Source organism: Ambystoma mexicanum, chromosome 8, assembly GCF_040938575.1.
Source record: "Ambystoma mexicanum isolate Mex_15411 chromosome 8, UKY_AmexF1_1, whole genome shotgun sequence".
Lineage (NCBI taxonomy): Eukaryota > Metazoa > Chordata > Amphibia > Caudata > Ambystomatidae > Ambystoma > Ambystoma mexicanum.
The window spans coordinates 994203586-994224230 of NC_090929.1; the positions used below are offsets into that span (position 1 = coordinate 994203586).

A 20645-nucleotide genomic window follows, 5' to 3' on the forward strand; every position below is an offset into this window, starting at 1 on the left:
GAGGGCTATGCCGTGCAGAGTAGCAGAGATAGTCAAAGTGGTTAAAAGTTGGAACAGTTAGACAATTGCAGAAGTTAAGCAGCGGGAGAAGAAAAAAGAAGAGGAAAGCACCTAGAGGCTCAGGGACTTATACTTACCAAGGAGCCCTCATTGGAGGACAGAACTGAGGCTAGGGACTACGGAGCCTCTGAGACTTTTGGGAAATGTGGTTCAGGCCCACCTTCAGAGTTCATCATGTTTTGTTTATTTTTATTTTTTCAAGCCAGTTGGGCAGACTTTAACTGAAAAAAAACAGGATTAAAAGGTGAAGTTTTGAATTTCTGTTGAGCAGTCAATAAAGAAGTTTAAGCATAATGCTCGCCTCTGTGTCTTTAATAGAATCAAGACTTCCTGCGCTTAGCGCATGGGCAATCTTCATTCTGCTGCTTCACTTTCTTTATATTAGTTTGGTAATCAATGCGAGTATTATTCTGCCACTTCACTTGCTTTACATCAGTTCAGTATTCAAAATGTTTAAGCCAGGTAAGCGGGCGATCACAGAGCGTTCCGGGGTCGCACAACACTAGTGAACTCACCGGGTGCTGCATGTGTATCCGCTCACTCCGCTGCCTCCTGGTCTTCGGCTTCACTTGGCCAGGTAAAGTACTTTGTTCTGCTTCCTGCGCCCCAAGCCTGTCAAAAAAGGATCTCTCCTTGTTCCCAGGACACTCCAGTGCTCGTCAGCCACAGAGGTCCAATTTAGAATGGGGAAACTTTGAGATTTCCCGCTGCGCAACCTTTGCATTCAAGGTATCCAGGGGGAAAGCTTTTAAACACACAGTTTTCCGCTGCGCAACCACTGCATTCAAGGTTGAGACCATCTCATAGCCAGAATCCATTCGACAAACAACGATGGCTCTGGCGTCTCTCCTCTCCTTCAACTGCTGCTGCAACTGCAATGTGAAGTTACTCAGGGGGGGGAAGGGCCCCACTGGGACAGTGGGGCCCTGCCACTACTGCTCCGCTCTAAGGCCTGCACCTGAGGGGGGTTTTGTACCTCCTAATCTCCCCCAGGTGTCGGTCATTAGCACTGCAACTTACAGTCAAGTGCCTCTGCATCCCTCTCCTTCATCCCAGTATTTTGGGTATTGTGGCACTTGAGGACCTCAATGCCAAAACATGTCAATGGGAATGTTATTTCTAAATTTACCAACTTCATTTCCATCCTTAATTACATCTTCTAAAGGAGGTTTATAAGAACTTAATGAGTGGTTTTGCTATATATCAGAATTTGGAGTTTCAGAATCTAAGACATTGATGTTTTGAGATTCTCATATAACATTCCCTTGTGAATCAAAGCCGTCTTTACCATCATAAATATGAGTGATTTTGTTGGGAGGGTTTTTGCTCACAATAAATTATTGATTATGCCAGTTTTCACCACCATCATCATGATAATTAGCTTTGGGAAAGAAAACTTCCCTCTAACAGAAAGTTATTACATACTACGTTATCACTGACATTTCTTTCTTTGAGGAAGACAAATACAGCATCGCTCCCAAAGGAGTCCTCCTGTCCCAGTGGGGCCCTTCCCCTCCCAGGTCATCCACCTGGCTAATACCACCCACAGGGTTAGGATCAGGTAGCGGCTGCTTTCCCCTGGCCACCTGGGAGAGGACTTTAGGTAGGGTTCTTGTGATAACTCTGCAGGATTCCTCACAGTACGCCTCTACAGGATAAACAATAGGAAGCAGAAAACTGTTCTTGCATCAATAACTTGAAAGTGAGAAGAGTACTGAAACAAGTCCCAGGTAATCATTTATACATGACCTATTCAGGCACATACTTCAATTGCTTGACTATGCACCTATGGAACTGGACAGAACCCACCGACTATGGAATCCCAGAAAGGCCTAGCAAGACTGGAGTCTGGATGTGCTCACAAGAATACATTACACTTACAGCACCAATGACGACAATGTCTACAGCTGAGAAAATACCTGAGATAACATTCCATGAGGCCTCAATCCAACCAGCATCTTGCGTCGACTACTCTGGCAAAACTAAAGGAGGTCAAACCTCTTACACTGTGGCTGCATAAAAGGAAAGTGTTAAATAGATGGCAATTCCCAAGCAAATTGCTATTTTCATGAGTGGAAGAAGAGGGTGATTCCAGAATTGAATGAAGCAGAAGATCTCTTGATCCTGGAGGACCTTGGAGGTGCCCAGTCGACCCAAGGTCCTAATGAAGTAACTAAAGACTCACATAAGTACAAGCAAAGCCTGAGAACATGAATGAAATCTTTCAAACCAGATTTTCCTGTCAGCAATAAATGACAGGGGCATACACCTTCTAACTGAATGGATACCACCATGGAAATTGTGTGCCTCCAACACAAGGGGGTCACAGATCTGGGATATATTTACTGTGAACACTGCTGCAGAGAAGCTTTTGTCGACACATACTCAAATTCGCTGATTTAGTTCTTTCAGTTTTTGGTTATTCCCTAAAGCTATGATGGCAAGTAGCTCTATGTTGGTTTTTATTGGGAGATATGTTTTGGGGTTCAGGAGAGAGGGGGGTATGCGTTGGGGGACGGTATATACAGGTGTGATTGAGAATTCAGGTTCGCAGGAGAAGCAGAGGGCCTGGTCAACTAGACGATCTTCCACCAGTTGGAGGAATGGTCGTTCCCACAAATAACCCTATATCTGACATTTTTATTATCTGGGCCTGAACACCTCAGTTAAGCATCAACCACTCATCACTAGACTACAAAATAAAGGGGTGTCCATCTCCTTCCTGTAAAACTGACCTGTGCCTGAAAGATGAGTGTCGATTATGAAATAGGACATTCCCCAAACAATTTATGGCCACTGAAGGGGTCAAAAATGCGGGACAGGCATATTGCTATTTAGAGATATCACCTTCCAGGAAAGGGAGCCTTCTGTGTGACCCCTTTGGTCAGTATGTAGGGATAAGGGGACTTTATTGGTGTATATGACTACTCTCATCTCTCTATATAATCCCAATGAGAAACAAGGCCAATTTCTTCTACACGTTCTAACCCGCATTGTGGCATTTGTACAAGGGCGGATTATAATAGGCGGGGACTTCAATCTAGCACATGATCCAATGATGGACAAGGCACTCCTTTCTGGGGCAAATGATTAAAAGAACTTACTTACGTTAACAAGACATTTTAGGGAGCTGAATCTCATTAATATTTGGAGGTTTGTACATATGGATGAGAAAGATTTTACTTATGTTCACATGTCTATCAGGGGTATTCTAGAATTGATCTCCTCTTATTATCCTCCTCCCTGGTTCCTTATATCTTTGAGATTTGCATAGGACTATCAGCTTCATAATGAGTCGGCTGGTATGGAAATAAGGTGCAGCTAACAATGTATACCAGCACCTTTTACCGGACTGGCTCATATAGGGGCTCAGATCTACCAGCAGCCCTGACCTGCTGGTAGATCAGGCCCCTTACCAGCATGTAAATGCCTAAATCACTGTCACTGTTACTAACGGTGCTGGTAATTCAGGCAAACCCATCCCATGAAGTCCTATAGGACTCATGGGATGGGGAGTTACCAGCGTCTCTGCTCCCTGTAATATCCCGATAACACTGAGATATCAGGTGGGGGAGACGGTACAGCAGTACTCTGGTATCCCGCCAGAATTACTGGCAGCATACCAGGGAACACATAATGAACCCTTATGGGTTTTGGCAGATCATGACCCAGTGGAAATGACTTGTATTTATTTGTTTACATTTAAGTGCACAAAACCCCAGGGCATCAAGGTTTTTGTGCGCCCGCTGTCTACGGTCTCCCTGGAGGCTGGAGGATCTGGTCCTATGAGACCCAGTCTTGCGGGATCACTACGATAAACACCGGAAACAACTATGTCACAGAAACTCCTGAGGGTGGCACGTCAGCGGTGATGAGATGGGAAGCTATAAAGGCAGTAATTTGTGTTGTGTACGTCTCCCATATGTCAGCCTTTACAAGATCTCAGGCAGCGATCAGGTAGTCGTTGGAGGAGGGGATATGGATTTAGATAACTTGACCACAAATGAGAGACACTCCCTGAATCCTTTAAAACTGGCCTGTAACAAACCTGAGGCTTTGCTAACACACAGAACACCACAAGCAATCTTTTGGCCTAGACAATCTTATTATACAAATGGAACTAAGGCTTCCAGGGTACTAGCAAATAAGCGTCTGACCCTAAGAACAGGAACATCATAACCAAGCTAAGAGATGGGGATGGTAGGGTACATTATATTGAAGACAATAAACCCGTCAGGAAATTATTCCAAAATAAGATGAAAGGAGAGAACGTAAGCCCTAGACAAAAGGGATATATTTGTCTCTCAAGTTTACCCCAAATTGTGAAATTTTGCTGTGCAAAAACCTCCGGTCCTGTCCCCATGGACTGACACATGTAGAATGGAGGAAAGGGAATGGGATGTAGGAGCATGGTATGCAAACTTGCTGAACATCAATATAACACACAAACGGTGTGACTTTATTTTATGAAAACTTTCTTTTTATAAAAAGAATGCCAACATGTTGCATGTTCATATTCTAAACAATCAGAACATCTTAGAAGAAGTACTAGATGGTATAAAGTACATGTTACAATAAGGCAATTCCAATAATCTGTGTACATTGATGTTTTCCACTTATATAACATGAAGAAAATGGGAAAGTGCAAGTTGATTTTTAAAAACAAATTGTAAAATACCTCTACATGCAAGCAGAGCCTTCCGGCAATCTTCTAAGCTGAATCCCAATTCTTGTAGTTTAGCCAGCTGTACTTCTGTAGGTGGGACATTGAAAACCAACATTATTTTCTGTCACTTAACTGCATTACTCAAAGTATTTATTTCTAAATAAAGCAGAGATGTAAATATGAAATGTTTGCAAATAACATTCAAGTATTTTTCCATTTATCAAACCACCTGGTATGGTTTGGTATGGCTTTAAGCGGTTCAAATATAGTCCGAGTTGTCACATAACTTACTTCCACCCAATTTCCCATTATACTGCCCAAAAGACTTACGAAAGTTAGTAACAATATAATTCCAACATGATCTTTACAGACCTTTCCCGAAATCGTCTGCCTGTTGGTTACCAACTGTTAGGGAGAATTCTCTGTTAAGGCTAATTTCCCAAACCTAGTGAGTCCCCCAGCAGCTTTGCTGGATTTTTGGGGTTTATTTTTTACTCCTGCTAAGAGTGAGACTCTTTTTCTCCCACTCTTAGACATGATTTGAGATATCCTTTGACTTTGGAATGTGTTTTATGGGCTATGGGGTCTTTCACTCCATAGGGCTTCATGTGTTTTTGCTATGTGTGTTACACAGCACCCTCCGTGCCGTAACACAGGGGTGTCATAGTGACCCCCAAACATAGACTCCGTACCCTGGGACTGACTACTGTCTCCCAGGGCATGTAAAGTCACCATTGTCTTTACTAGTCCTAAATTGTGAACAGAACCAGTACAAACCATCATATTGTGGGCGTACTGGTAGGGGCAATTCGATTGCCCCTGGGTCTGTTGTTCGAGGGGGCACTGTCCAGACCCCCTGAGCGAGTTTTGGCTGGTGGCAGTGGATACTACTTTTTATATTTAACCGCGAATATATTCCTATGGGATTTTCCCATTGTTCGAGGCTAATACTTTTTAACATAGCCTCAAACATACCACCAGTTTATTTATTTAATATTAATTCACCTTTAGGTATTTTTTGCCAGAACTCGGTTCCAAAATGGCGTTTGTATTCGCTTCTGTGACTCCAACCCAAGTCGAGCCCTTTGTTCCACTTTCTGGGGGGCTTCTCCACAGAAGCCTCCAAATGTGGTGCCACTGTCTGGGTACCACAGGGGGTGTGGGAGGGGGTTTAGGCACCCTGGACTGAGTTGCCTCAGCAACTCAAGTCGCACTCTGGTGTGATTGGCCCAGTGGTGAGCCACCCGGCTCACCACTTAGCATGTTTGAGTGACAGCTAGGACTGATGAATGGGGGTTTTCTACATAAAAGCAGGGCTTTGGGGACTGAGACTTCAGACATCGCCACAGGACCAAAGAATCCGAAGAGGGAAAAGCTGAGCCGACCTGCAACAATGACACCACCGGTGGAGCCCTGCTGAACCGACTCACCACTTCTTCCAACGACAGAGGAGATCTTCATCCCGAAGAGTCTTCTTCCTTTGACTGGTGGGGATAACCAGTTTGCCCGCCTTCCCGGATCATCTCGTGGCCGCCTTGCCTGTGCCAAGCACCCCGGCAACCGGGATACCACCTTTTTCCACTACCGCGAATAAAATGGTAGCACCTTTTTACCGGAGAACTCCGCGGCTGGTTTCTTCCCTGGCAGTGCAACGACCTTCAGCTTTCCTCCAGGTCGAGATCATCTCTTCCTCTGGACGACGCCGCGACTTGCATCCACTGCCAGGAACAACTGCCCCCGCTGGAGGATTCTCTCCACTTTTAAGGTACTGTGTCTGCCGGGCCTCCCTCGCAACGGTCTGTGTGGGGTGTCTCATAAATCCTCAACTTACCACTTGGGTCGGCCCTAGGCTGGCTAACTGAACTTTTCTGAGCTGAACTGATTCCTTTTTAAACTCTCTGCAAGACTTTCCAAGCCTTTTAAACTGTGTGATCTTGGGCGCATTGGTGTTCTATTCTCTCCAAGAGGGAGCCTGGCCTCTGAACCTTTTGCTCACAAGTAGACTTTGACTTTCCTGCCTTGCTGAGTGCTTCTAAAGTATTGTGTTGTGTGCGGTTTCTAATTTCTGCCTTTTCCCTCCCTTTTTCTTAAACTTACTGGAGTGCCATCTTTAGTTAAGCGCTCACCTCTGTCTGGAAATAAGTGGTGTTAACTAAGACTTGTCTAATAAGGAATAATGGATGTATATATAATAATAGTGACTGTGTTTTTGAACTTGCTTACAATAATAGTCCTAGAGTATTTCTAAGTTTGTCTTTAAATAAATAGTTATATACTTGATACCAAAGCTCTGGTCAGTGTTTGCTTGTGCTACTGTATTTTGGTACCTATCTTGTATCCTCTATATACTGTCTAACTCTTCTTGAGAGAAGTCTGGCTGCTCAGCCACAGCTACCAGGTAAATCTGGGTGGTACAGACTGCTACCAATTGGGTTTACTGCCAAAACCTGTAGTCTTAAGCCTTTTGCAGTGGTCCCTAAGGGAACTGCACAGGTTTCTGCCAAACACCAACTTGTTAAATTGCTCCTTAGTGGAGGAGCGAGTGCCAGACTGATTCAAGTCGGGGCTTATTAAACTGCTTTTAAAGAAGTATTCCGACCTGTCTGGGATCTAAGGCTCCCCAGCCTTCTAGAGAGGCCTCCGTGGTAACTGTCTCCTCGTAAGGCAGAACTTAAAACGGAGTCCCCTGGATGAGATGCGGCCATACACCCCACCTTTGTATAGCCCGACAGAACTCCTCGTTGAGGGAGATCTTGTTCCTCAAAGGTCACCGATACTTGCAGCCACCTTGCATCCAGGAACTCCAGGAGAGGTCTCATCTGAAGTCTGCAGAGGCGGACGAGGCTGATGCAGGAGGACGACATGCCCAGCAACAATTAGATGGCCCGCACTGTTGCTGTCTGCACAGATGACAAGCTCTGTATTTCCCTTGTATGGCCACCACCCTCTCCTCCGAGGGGAACACCAAACACGTTACTGTGTAGAGCCGGGCACCCAGAAACATCACGTTCTGAGATGGCATCAAGGAGGACTTTGGATAGTTTAACGAGAACCCCAACTCCGTCAGCAAACATACAGTCCTCGATGTATGCTTGCTCGCCAGAGCGTGTGAAAGTAATCGTACGAGCCAATCGTCAAGGTAAGGGTGTACGTGGATGCCCTGTAGATGAAGATGTGCTTCCACCGGGGCCAAGCACTTTGTAAAGACCCTCTGAGTGGATTTCAGGCCAAAGGGCAGAGCCTTGAACTGATAGTGCTGGCCCTGAACCACGAATCGTAGGAATTTGCAGTGTTTCTTGTGGATGGGGATGTGGAAGTAGGCGTCCTCCAAATCCAATGACATCAGAAAATGCCCTTCGTCAGCTGGCTAAGCATGTGTTGTAACATGACCATCCAGAACATTACAGACCAAGTACTTGTTGAGACGACGCAGATACAGGATCGGCCTCGAACCCCCATTTTCTTTCTAACCAGAAAGTATCTGGAATATACTCCGGAGCCCCGGAGGTGCTGGGGGACGGGTTGTATCACCTCCTTCTGTAACATGGCCCGCACCTCTCGCAGAAGCTGTGATCCGTGTTGTTCTTGCTCCGGCACCAGTGGAATACGAAGACACCAGCATTGGAACTCCAAGGTGTGCCCTTGTCCGAGAGCGTCTAGCACACATCTGTCAGTGGTGATCTTCTTCCAGGCCCCCCCCCCTCTGTGGTGCATAAGTGGCGGCCCGAGGTCACGCCCCCCCACCTCTGTGGTGCATAAGTGGCGGCCTGAGGTCACGGCCGATTAAGGCCTGCTTGGGGATTAGGCCCTGCCCAGTGAGCTGCGCTGATGCTGTCCTCCGTTGCCTGGATAGCGACCCCTGTATGCTTCTGGAGTGGAGGAGCATGAAGGCTGTCGGTACAGGGTAGTATATCCCTTGTAAGATCTACCGGGAGTTCCTCTGGACAAATGAAAGGACGGCAGCCGGCATAGTTGCACGGTTACCAGGGAGCGCGCCATCTCTGTGTCGTTCTTTATGGCTTGTAAAGACTTGTTCGATGGCCTAGCCGAAGAGGTTTTCACTGTCAAACGGCATATCTAGCACCTGAGCCTAAACGTCCTGGCTGAGGTTTCTTGCCTGAAACCGGTCGACGAAGGGACATGCCGTTCCCCATCTGGCAGAATCCTGTGTTGTCCACCGCCACTGCAATGGCATGGTCCGAGACCACTTCTCCCTCTTGAAACAGTTATAGAGCCTCGACCTTCTTGTCCTCTGGCAGAAAATCCAGAATAGGTCCCAGATTGTACTATAGTTGCCAGTCATATTGGGATAAAATGTGCCTATAACTGTAATAGCTGTGTCCGTGTGCTGAGCCGGGGGTCTGGGTGGAGTCAGGTCATGACGTGGTGGTGGTGGCGGAGGGGTTGGATGATGTTGAGGACCAGCACCTCCTTTGGACTTTCTCTTCCGACGAGGAGGGCTCAACCCCAGAGGTTCCCAAGGGTCCTGTGTTGGAGCAGAATCCGATGCAGGGGGCATCCTCTGCTGGATTTCCATGGCCAGTGTATGTAGAGTTGTTTGAATATCCAGCGATATGTCCCTCGGTTGAGGGGTGAAAGGAGCCAGGGTGTAAGGTCTGGACTGACACGCCTCCTTTTGTGCGCGGGTGACATAGGCTCACCATCCTCAGGATCCCCTTCTTCGTGGTATGTATAGCAATCAGGCAAATCATTGTTGCTGTCGTCGGAACTTGAATAAATCTGCTCTGGTTTTCCTCGGGCAGCACCTGGGTTCACATCCTGTGGAGATTCCACCAGGGAAGCCTTGTCTTCCCCTCTTCCTTTCTCTGGGGGCTTCTGGGCCGATGCAGTCACATGGTCTTTCCCCAAACCCGGGGCGGGGTGCATACCGCCTTCGTCGCTGCCTCTGCAGCTGTATCATACCTCGGGATAAGGACACACGTGGGATGGTCGTAGTAGACACCACTTTCACAGACCCGCTCTCCTTCGATATAGTGGGCGTCGCCGCCTTTGTGCTCGCCGAGGCCCCTGTCGACAGGGCCATCGTCGAATCTGTTGACTTGGAAGGCTGAGAGGTCTTAATTAGTTTTGACGGATCCTCCCTGGACTGCTCCCTCGTCAGTTTGTTTGCTAATAAACAGAGTTTGGATGGGGTTAGGGACTTTCTCTTAGAAGAGGCCCCTTTTGTCGGCAGGCCACTGTGGAGACTGATGGTGATGGTGATCGTGCTCTATCCGACTTGGGACCCTTATCAGTGGCGAACCCAGCGGAACTAGCTTCACAGAGCTTTGCCTTCTCTTGTACCCTCGCAAGTGGTGCATCCTCAAAGGATCTCAACCTCCTCCCGAAAGGTGCTCGTTCCTCGGACCAGCCGGCCCTGTGTGAGGCATGACCCTGCCCAGAGGCTGAGTCAGGGGCCTTGCTCGATTAGAGCCACGCTACCAGCCTGCTGTAGCGGTCTTTCTTGGTTTTCTCCAAGAAACCTCAGCATACCTCGCATCCCTCCCCATCGTGGTCCGGATGCAGGCAGTATAAGCATTTATGATGTCCATCTTCTATGAATACGGTCCTTAATCGACACTTCATGCAGAGTTTGAAGAGGCTCCTGCCTTCCATCTTCTCCTCTGACATGGTTGGAAGGAGCGAAGCAGGCCCAAGGTCGCACCTTCTCGAAACTTCTATTGACAAACCGACGGTGGATGAAGATCTTTGCTGGCAGTGGATCCTCGCTGTTGGTAGCTGACCTTCGGTCGAAAAAACAATAAGCAAAAATCGGTCCAAATTATTCCATTTTCTATTGGAAAATTTGTAATTGCACAAGTATAGCTTGGAGAGAAATGCGTGGACTCCCAACACTGAAGCGTACGCTACAAATCTGAAGATGGCCACCAGGGGTGAAGCTTAGGGAGAGGAATGTCATTGGATGGGGCAGTATGACCCAGAGGACAGTGATTGGTTTAGAGGAGAAATACGGTTTTAAAGTGAAAGTTTTTTTATTTTTTTACAAACTTTATTTTTTTTCGTACACTTACAAAGACATTATGCCACCTTCATATCTGTTAGATGAGCACTCCTGAATTTATCCGTTATAACATCCTTTCCCCTCCAACCCCCCCATTTGCAAAGTAATGTCCGGCATTTGATTAAGGCAACACGGCGATGTTCCGTGTGAAGAAGTAAATTGTTTAATTTCTTTAAAGGCACAATGTTCAGAGGACGGAAATCTTGCGCAGGGAGTTAGGTTTAAAGTACATTTGTTCCGTATCATCCATAAACTCGTGGAATGGCAGCCATGTGTTCTGATAATTCGAAAGCTATCCATATGCCAATGCAGTTACCTTTTCCATGGCCATCCCTTCCCATAGTCTCACCCACCATCTGGTCACCACAGGCCCCTGTTCATTTTTCCATGTTTGTGCTAAGTTGATTCTGGCTGAGCTCAGCATATGGGTGAGGAGGGAGGCTCTGTCCCCAGTATTTGCGTAGCTCCCCTCTACCGCCTTTCCCAGCAGGATTACCATAGGGTCATGGGGGAGTTGTACCCCCATCACTTCCTTAATATGGCTTAGAATCTCTTTCCAACATGTCTCTGCTGTAGGGCAAGCCCACCACATGTGGAATAAGTCCCTGATTTGCCTGCATCCTCTCCAACAGGTATTTTGGAGTGATGGCATGCATCCGCTGCAGCGACATGTACCACCTCAGATGCATTTTGTATGCCGCTTCTTTGATGTATGCACATTCGGAGCCTTTCGTGTCACTTCACCATATTAGACTCCATACCTCTCCAGGCACTGGTTCCCCTATATCTTGCTCCGATTTCTGCATGTGTGGTAAATTCTCTTCAGGGTCCACTCCACTCATCAGTCTATAGAGTCTCGACACCCCCTTTTTGGGAATCCCTGCTTTCACCGTGAGTTCTAGGCCTACTGGATCCCGGGTTGCCCCTTCCCGTGTTTTGGTGTTTGTAATTCAATGTCTGACTTGGGTATAATGGAATTGTTCCCTTTCTGGGATTTGAAATTTGTCTGTACATTCTGTAAATGTGAAGGGTGTCCCCTCCATGTATAGGTCCCTCAATGGCAAGGGTTGCCCCCCACCCAGGGTGTACAGAAACCAGGCTGCAGTCCCGGCGTGAAATCAGGGTTGTTTGCCACTGGTGTAAGGGGGCCTCCTCCTATCTTTACTCCTTTTCCTTGCAATGCCTTATCCCAATACCATAGTGTGGCCTTAGTTGTTTCCAAGAGTATTCCCCCTTGCCCCTATGTCTTGCTGGTAGGAACCCCAGATTTTCCAGAGGGGTCTTAGTTGCCTCCCTTTCTAGAGTAGTCCATCTGTTTTGATTTTCTCTAGGTTCCCATTGCAGCATCAGTGCCACTTGTGCGGCCCATAGATACCTACGGAACTCTGGTACCCCCAAAACCCCTAATGCCTGTGGCCTGTACAAACTTTTCTGGGAACCCGGGTTTTTTTCTTATTCCAAATGAAGGACATCACTTCCCTGTGGAAAATTTTTATCGCCTAGTTTGGGATACGTATTGGGAGTGCCCCCATGACACACAAGAACCTGGGGGAGGAGGGACATCTGGACTGCGGTTATACGAGCGAGCCAGGATAACTCCTGCATGTCCCAGTGCTTAAGGTCCGCTATTAGCTTTTTCAGTAACCCTGGAACATTTGCTCCATAAAGCCTCCAGTATTCGGGTGATACGTGCATCCCTAGATATTTCATGGATCTCCATTCCCATTTCAATGCATAACGGCTTTCCCATTCTAGCGCTTGATCTGGGTCTTCGGAAATGTTGAGAGCCTTAGATTTGGGATAGTTAATATGGAACCCAGAGACTTTAGCAAAGCTGTCCAGTAGTTTTATGGTTGCTGGGAGTGAGTGTGCTGTATCTTTCAGGAACATTAGGATATCATCCGCATACAGTGCGATTTTCTGGGGCCCGCTCGTTCCCGCCTCCACCCCTCGGATTTCCCTATCTTCGCGGGATTTCTGCGCTAGGGGCTCCATAGCCATTGTGAAAATCAATGGGGACAGTGGGCACCCCTGCCTCGTCCCTTACACATCGGCATACTATCTGTGAGTTGGCCATTAACCATTAGTCGTGTGGTGGGATTTTGGTAGTTAGCTAGAATCAAGCGGGTAAAAGTTGGCCCACACCCACATTTCTCTAGGGTTAGTCGTAAGAATTCCCAGTTTAAACTATCGAAAGCTCTAGATGCATCCAGGAACAGACAGAGAACCGCTGCCTTGTACTTCACCCCCATTCGATGGTGTTTATGGCTCTACGGATGTTATCATATGTGTGGCGCCCTTTCACAAAGCCCGCCTGATCCGGGTGGATTATCTTCGGGAGAAGACTTGCCAGCCTCTGGGCTAAAATTGTGGAGTAGATTTTTGCATCCCCGTTCAATAGTGAAATGGGACGATAGCTCGCACAGTCCAATGGATCCCTATCCGTTTCAATAGAAGTACTGTGGTGGCTGGGCCCATATCCTGGGATATTCGCCCTGTGTCTCTTATATAATTAAACAATTTTGTGAGTGGACCCACCAGGGTGGATTTAAAAGTTTTATAGTATGCGTTATAGTGCCACTAAGGTGACTTATTGGTCCTTCAAAGTATCTCCCAGTAGCAGGTATCGGCCCTCTGGGTCTCTTTTTATGAATTGTTTCTCAAACCCGATTCCTTTAGCCAACAGTATACCCACCCCCCTCTTTTTAGACCCGCTCGAGGTCAGGTATTGCATAGGGAAGGCTCTATGTCTTAGCCTGTGCTCGTCTTCTGGGAGCAAGTGCGCTTCCTGCAACCATCCCACTGAGCTCGGAGGTCTATAAGTCTCCTCACAATAGGGGATTTCAACCCCTGGACCCTGGACGTTTAAAGTCACAAACTTTAACTCAGCAATAATTAAGAGATAGATGGGTGACTTTCATCCCGCCATAGAGCCTTTCCGCACCCCTGTAAGTATCGCCAGAGTCATGCAGCATGCCTTTAATCAAAGTGTTACCTTCTTTTATCTCACCCCTAATCCCCAAACTTGTAACAACCCCCCCAAACTTCATTAACTTCCACCATGATTACCACGATAGATCACCGGGTTTCTGTGTACACCTGGGAAATGTGGGGTCCGAACCCCCCCTACCCCACCAGCCCCCCCCTCCACCAGAGCTGTTACCTTCCCTTTTTTGCCATTGTGGTTTCCCTAAAATGTTCAATGCTCATAGCTCGGATGTATCTTGCCTCTCCAAGCTTGATGCCCCCCTCAACTTCCCAGTTAATCTCTGCTAGCTTCGGCGCAGAACCTTCGACCATTCCTTCTCCGAGTGACTTTCATCCAGTATCAGCAGATTTAGAATCTTTGTACTGGACCCTCGGCCGAGGGCGTGCTGGTCGCCATCACTCTCTTTCTGTTCTATCCTCCCTGTCTTTGCTTGCAAGCAGGGAGTTGCCTCTGTCGCTGCTCTCAGTTCAGTCGCTCTCCCTCATGAGGTCATCCATTTCTTCCTCTTTTGTAATTGTGTATCGCTGCCCCTTCCACTCAAAACGGAGTCCCGCTGGGAAAGCCCACCTGTACCGCACATTCCTGGTTCTGAACCAGTCTGTGACCACCCTCAATTGTTTTCTCTTTGCCAGGGTGGCCTGGGCCAGGTCTTGATAAAGCTGGATGGATGTGGATCGGATATTTATCGCTTCTTTGTCCTGCGCTGCTCGCATAATAATCTCCTTTAATTGGATGAGGTGTACCCGAGTCAGCACATCCAGAGTCAGGTTCTTGCTGAGCTGGAATGTGGAGTACAACCTGTGTGTGCGATCTAGTACAATTTGTCATCTGCCGTCCCCAGGATGTGCTGGAACAGGTCTATTACATACTGTTGCAAGTCGGAATCCGCCACCGTCTTCGGTATCCCCCGAATACGTATATTATTGTGCCTGGACCTGTTTTCGGCATCTTCCTGTTTATTTTGGACACAGTCCATCTGCTGTTCTAGTTCCAGCACTCTTCTGGTTAATTCATCACGCTCCTGTCCTTGTTCCGCCACTGCAGTTTCCATTTCGTCAACTCTTTTTTTTAACTGCCATTACCCCTCTGTTGAGGTCCGCGATGGATTTGGCTAGGTCTAAGGCACTTTCTTTAATGTCTTTTTTAAGCACTTGCAGCATTGCAAGCAAGTCAGATTTCCTTATCGGAGGGTCTTCCGCTTCAATAGAGCTCTCTGGTGGTGGGGAGTGTATCTGCGCAGTTGCCTGCTGCTGGCTACGCTTCTGTGCCTCTGCAGTCTGCATTAGGGCTTTGATGTCGCCAGACCCAGCTCCTTTCGTTTTAGTTGCTTGCTTGGACATGATAGTCTGTATACCGGGTGGCGATGTCTCCGCTTTAATTCAGGTCCCCGCTCTTTAGGGTCTGCCTAGCCTTGATGGCCCCTGTGATTTGTCTGTCGCTATTCTCAGCTTTACAGGGGTGCAGGAGCACCCTTTCTCATTTCCACCGGGGATCGTCACATGTTGCCTGCAGGTGCCTTCTCCGCTGCGCTGTCCAGCCTTAAATTCTTACAAAACGTGCCGTGCGCCGCCCACTATCTGCAGCTGTAGGGGCTTACGGCTATCGGGTGGCAAAGTCTATAGGCCATAGATTGCGGGGGATACCACATCCTGCTCATACATGCTGCTTGAATCCATTCCTCACCCGCTTTGTAATCGTGAGAGATCCTGCTCTACTGATGAAAAGGGGTGTCCCTATGCTCTTAACAGGAACTTGAAGCCTCCATTAGTCTGCTTCTATGAGGGTTCTGATGTGTTGGGCCATGAATCTGGAGCCTGTCTCAGGCCTAGGCATATGTTGTGGCTCAGCTCTGTGAAGGGAGTCTTCCCTTGGCCGATCATGGATAGTGCTGCCGCTTTGGGGCATGGCCGCGCAGCCTTTATTGCCCAATTAGACTGCATTCCTGCTCCTTACTAATCCTGCTCATTGCGGGCCACACGTGTATCCACTCCCAGCTGGGGGGGCCGCTGCAGCGCATAGGTAAACGGTCTGGGTCGGCTCCGTACTCAGGAGTGAGCTGGCCCTCGGCCCGTCCCGCCACCTCAAGCACTCACAGGCTCAGCGCCCCCTTCTTCTCCTTACTTGTGTGGGCGTAGCACTGCCTGGCTCCTCTGCTGGCGTTGCTGCACCACCTCCTTCCCGCCGTCGCTCCTTCCCCCGGCCATGTCGGAGGTGGGAGGGGCACCCAAACACACATGAGCACCGGCTGATTCTGCGGGGGCGCCCGATTCTGCTTTCCTCCTGCAGCAGCCCCCACGGTCCGTGTCGGGCGGCTGTTGGGGTCTTCCAGTGTTGGCAAGCTTGCCTATTGCCTCCGACACTCTGCCCCTGTGCTTCTCGTGATTCCGGCCGTCATCTTTGCTATGCTACGGCCCATGCCCTGGGGTCCGCTCCAACTTCGCCAACTGGGCACTTCAGAAATAAAAACTCCCAGCGCTGATGCCCCAGGTGTTCCTGTGCTCCTGAAATCCGCCGCTGGGGTAAATGATTACATTAGAAGGGAGTTTTGGGGCCCAGGGCTGGAGGGGATCACAGAGCTCACTGAGAAAGCATTAGTCGGCATCCTCAGTTGGCCACACCCCCCCACAGTTTTTTCTTTTGCTGAGGATTCCCTGCCGGACAAGGAATATTCATGAGCATGAGGATGTGAACCCCATGATTGAGAATAATGATTTCTTAGGATGATTCCTCCAACAGTTCAGAATATATTTGAGTGGTCTCGCCACTACTACTTCTTTACATTCTTTAACCACACCACAGTACTTCAATGACTTCTTCTTGGACCACTCACCGGCCAGGGCTACCATTACAAGACCCAACTCTGGTATAGTCGCCTGCCAAACCCAAAGAAACTCCTAACACTACCACAAGTACCTTTGTGGTAAAGTTTCACTTCAAACAACCTAAGAATGAATACTTCTTTTGAAAAGAAATGACACGTTGGCAACGTAGGTTATTCTCCTCTCCTTCTGAATACTTTCTATCAAGAGGGCAGCTCTCCTGCAACACCAAATTCTTTTTTAGCTTTCAACAATATTAGTATCAACAAATTCAGTATGGGCTACTACTTCTGGGAAAACCCACTGGTACGGGTTGTTCCACCCTTTTGGTTGCCACATGCAATAAAGATTATGCACCTCTACTCCTGAATACTTTCAATAAGGAAGGCAGATCTTCTGCCACTCTTGTGTTCCTAGTCTAAAATCAACCAACTGCTGATAATGGCTTTTTATCACACTTGTTCTTCTTTGGCTTATACAGTGCCTGTTTGGGTCTTTATCAACTATTGACCTTTCCTCTCTTTGGCAACAGAGTTTACAATTGGTTTGCTTTTTAATTGCTCTCTCTTAGCTTTGGCAATGGTAGTTTTTATCACCTTCCTTTAATATTGCCCTCTTTAGGTTTTGGCAATTTCTTCGACCTTTTTAATTACAATTATAATATTCTGGTTTGTTCCCAAAGTTCTTCTTGTGCCACTTTAGCCACTTTGTATCAGATTGGTATATCTTAGTCTCCCACTTTAGTCAGTATTAAGTAAAAATTTGTTTTCACTTAATCGAAGAAAAAAAAAGATCGATTTAGAAAGACTGTTGCGTGACCGCCTAGAGCAGTCTTTCCTAATTGAACTTTCATGTCCCTGCCACACACGAGTGCATGCAATGGCTGACAGACACATCTGGGACCAGGAAGAGCCGTTGCGGCGGAAGGGTTTGTGTGTCTGTGTGTTTGGAGAGTAAGTGTGTGTTTAGATGGGAATGGGGTCGTGGATGATGAGATGAGAGGTGATGGGGGGGGTTAATCCCCCGATATACAGGACAACCGGTGGGAGAGGGGACAGGATTGCCTTGTGAAAAGATGGCGGTGTGGGGGCGCACGTATGTGATATTTTGGCATTTTAAAGGGCAAACAAAAAAGGACACAAAAAAAATGCAGTCTTTTTTGTGTTCAGCCTTTAAAATGCAGAAATATCACATAGAACCCTTTAGTCTCTTTACATTAATTCAAGATTCAATATTCCCAATAGAGGCCAGCGGGGACGATTACAGAGCTTTCTGGGGTCACACAATACTAGTGAACTCGCTTGCTGCACGGTCGCTGCCACTTCTGCTTCCAGCTGCAGGGTAAGCTGCTTCTTTCTGCTTCCTGTGGACCACGCCGGTCGGGAGAGGAGCGTTCCTCACTCTATGACTACTCTGGTGCTCGCCTGCCACCGCAGTACAGGTTACGGTGGGGAAAGAGTCTTAGATTAACGCTTCCGGCCACGCAACCTCTGCATACCAGGTCACCATGGGGAAGGCTTTCAGGAACAATGCTTCCTGCTGCGCAACCTCTGTATACAGGGACATTTAAGGTAGAGGCCCTCACAAAACCGGCATCCGCTTCACAAATAGCTGTGGCTCCGACGTCCCTGCTTCCCTTCAACTGCCTCTGCAATGAGGAGTCTCGACAAATACTCCTCCTTCTGCTTCTACTGCTTCTGCTTATGGCCTGCACCTGAGGGTCCCCTTTATACTCCTTATTATGAGCTCGTGTGAGTGCCTATGCATGGCTCTTCCTCATCCCAGTACTAGGGGCATTGTGTGACTTAAAGTCCACAATGTTCAAATTACTTCAACTCTGTATATTGTTTACAATTTTACTTACTTCACTTCCATCTTTAATTACATTTTCCAAAGGCGTTTTAGAAGGACTAAATGAGTGGTTCTGATGTAAAGAGGAATTAGAGTTTTCGGAGTCTAAGATGTTGGAGATTCACATTTAACATTCCCTTGCTGTTCACAGGAGCTTTCATCATCATAAAAGTGGGTGACTGAGTGGGGTCTTACTCCCAATTAATGTTTGATGACAGTTATCATCATCAACAAGATAATTAGTTTTGGGAAAGATAACCTCCCTCCGACAGCAAGTCTACATATTCTGGCATCACTGGTATTTCTTCCTTAAAGGAAGACGAATATCACGTGTCTCTTAAAGGAATCCTCTTGTTTCCTTTGCTGCCCTTCTCCTCCTAGGTGATCTTCCTGGCTAATACCACCCCCCAGGGTCAGGATCAGGTAGATGCTGCTTTCTCTTGGCCACCTGGGAGGAGACTTTAGGTAGGGCTTTTGTGAGGACTCTGCAGGATTCATCACAATTCCCAGACCATGTGCCAAAACCCAGCCGATCATGTTAGGCATCTGGGACAGCTTTGTGGTATTTCAGGGTTAAGCGCATGCATCCTTGTCTGTGTCATATACACCCAGTGAAGAACCTTATATTGATTTAGTTTAAAGCAGGCATTCCGGGAAACCTTTGCAACATGCTCACATAGCTTGGACCAGTCTCGATCCGGGATTGCATAACCCAAATCGTTCTCCCATTTCTCCTGTGCTGTGAGTCTCACAGTCTGTTTCACCCATTCGAACAACTAATACATTCCAGATTCTCCCTTTGCCTTTCCCCATTAATAAAAATGACTGTATCCATGAGGTGGGGTCTGGTTTTATATATATTTCGAACCACAATTCTGACATCCTTTTCACCAATCTGGCATAGTTCAAGAATTACCCCTTAGGTCTATTGAATGTCTCTGTGACCACAAAAGTGATGGGTGGAAGGTTTTGAATGAATCTGAACCACTGGCATTGCTCTGGGCAACCTTCCATGCCCCCGTATTTTAGCCCGTCTGCGCCCATTGCAAAAGGGGTTCAGCCAGACGTGGGTCCCGAGTCTGCCGGGCCTAGAGACCAAAGCTACTCCTCACTGATGACGCCCAACAAGGCTGAAACATGTCTGGGGATGCTTGTGGTCTCGTGCAGAAGGGATGTGACCTAGCAGTTCGGGCTGGACTGCCCTTTTTGGGGTAGGACCAAGCCCGATTTGCATATGGTTTTTCCCCTTCTGTAATGGCTTGGCAGGCTGAAAAACGATGGTCTGGAGGTTTACCCAGAGCTTTGCCCGTGGTTATGATTAATTCAAAACCTTCCAGCCATCACCTTTCTATTTTGCTATTGAATGTCTCTGCCCACTGTGAAGACTCAATTAACTTACGTTCTATGAAGAAGTCCCCTTCCCTATAGAACGTTGCTAATCCCATATCCTCCATAATTTGTAGGTGCCTGAATCAAAACCTGGAGGTAGTACAGTTCTTGCAACCTAAATTTGGTACCACCCACACAATGCAAGTTTTTCCAGTACAACCCATCTGGCCCCAAAGTAATTCCAATCCCTGGCGGTGCGGTGGTATCCTCCCAACTAATCTAATTACTTCACCATCCTTTGCATCATCCCATCTAACTACAGGCTGTTTTGGGGCCGGCAAGAAATAGAGCTCGAATTCCAGTCACTTAAAACCTCCAGATTGATAAGATTTTTGCAGAGTCGATAACGCCACTCACCTCCTTTCTGTGCACCAAAACAGTTCAGTCAGTTTGCTGTCCAGCATTTTAAAGAAGATTTGTTTGATTGTATATGGGATATTAACAAAAAGGTATAATAGTGTAGGGAAAATAACCATTGTACATAATGCCACCTTCCCCATCAACGAAAGAAGTAACATTTTCCAGAAAGCTATTTTTTTTCCTTTATTTGTTTTTGTTTATACAAACCTTTGCAAAATTTCAAATACAAAATTTGTTGGATATACCTCAGCAAAATAACATTTCAATAATACAATTATTATCCATATTAGCATAACAATTCTTACTAAACAGCCTTAAAACATACTATTTACACTTATAAGAAACTACACCAGTACCTCGGTTTCATATAAAAAGCTCAACAACCAACAGCCAGTTACAATACATATACATAATATTTGGCCACACACTGTTAGTGAAATATAAGTCCCATAGCTTTGTCTCGTCCTCCTACATGTGCGCTTTGCACCT

The 20645-nt window shown here is 47.1% G+C and overlaps 1 protein-coding gene across 1 annotated transcript in view; it reads right to left on the reverse strand.

Annotated features, from left to right (window-relative positions):
- The window catches only part of VPS13D (vacuolar protein sorting 13 homolog D), a 3263180-nt gene that overhangs the window by 1577046 nt on the left and 1665489 nt on the right, over window positions 1–20645 (reverse strand). Inside the window, exon 35 of the mRNA XM_069610908.1 lies at window positions 4739–4813. Coding sequence (XP_069467009.1) covers window positions 4739–4813 — 75 coding nt within the window. The remainder of the gene's footprint in view (window positions 1–4738; window positions 4814–20645) is intronic.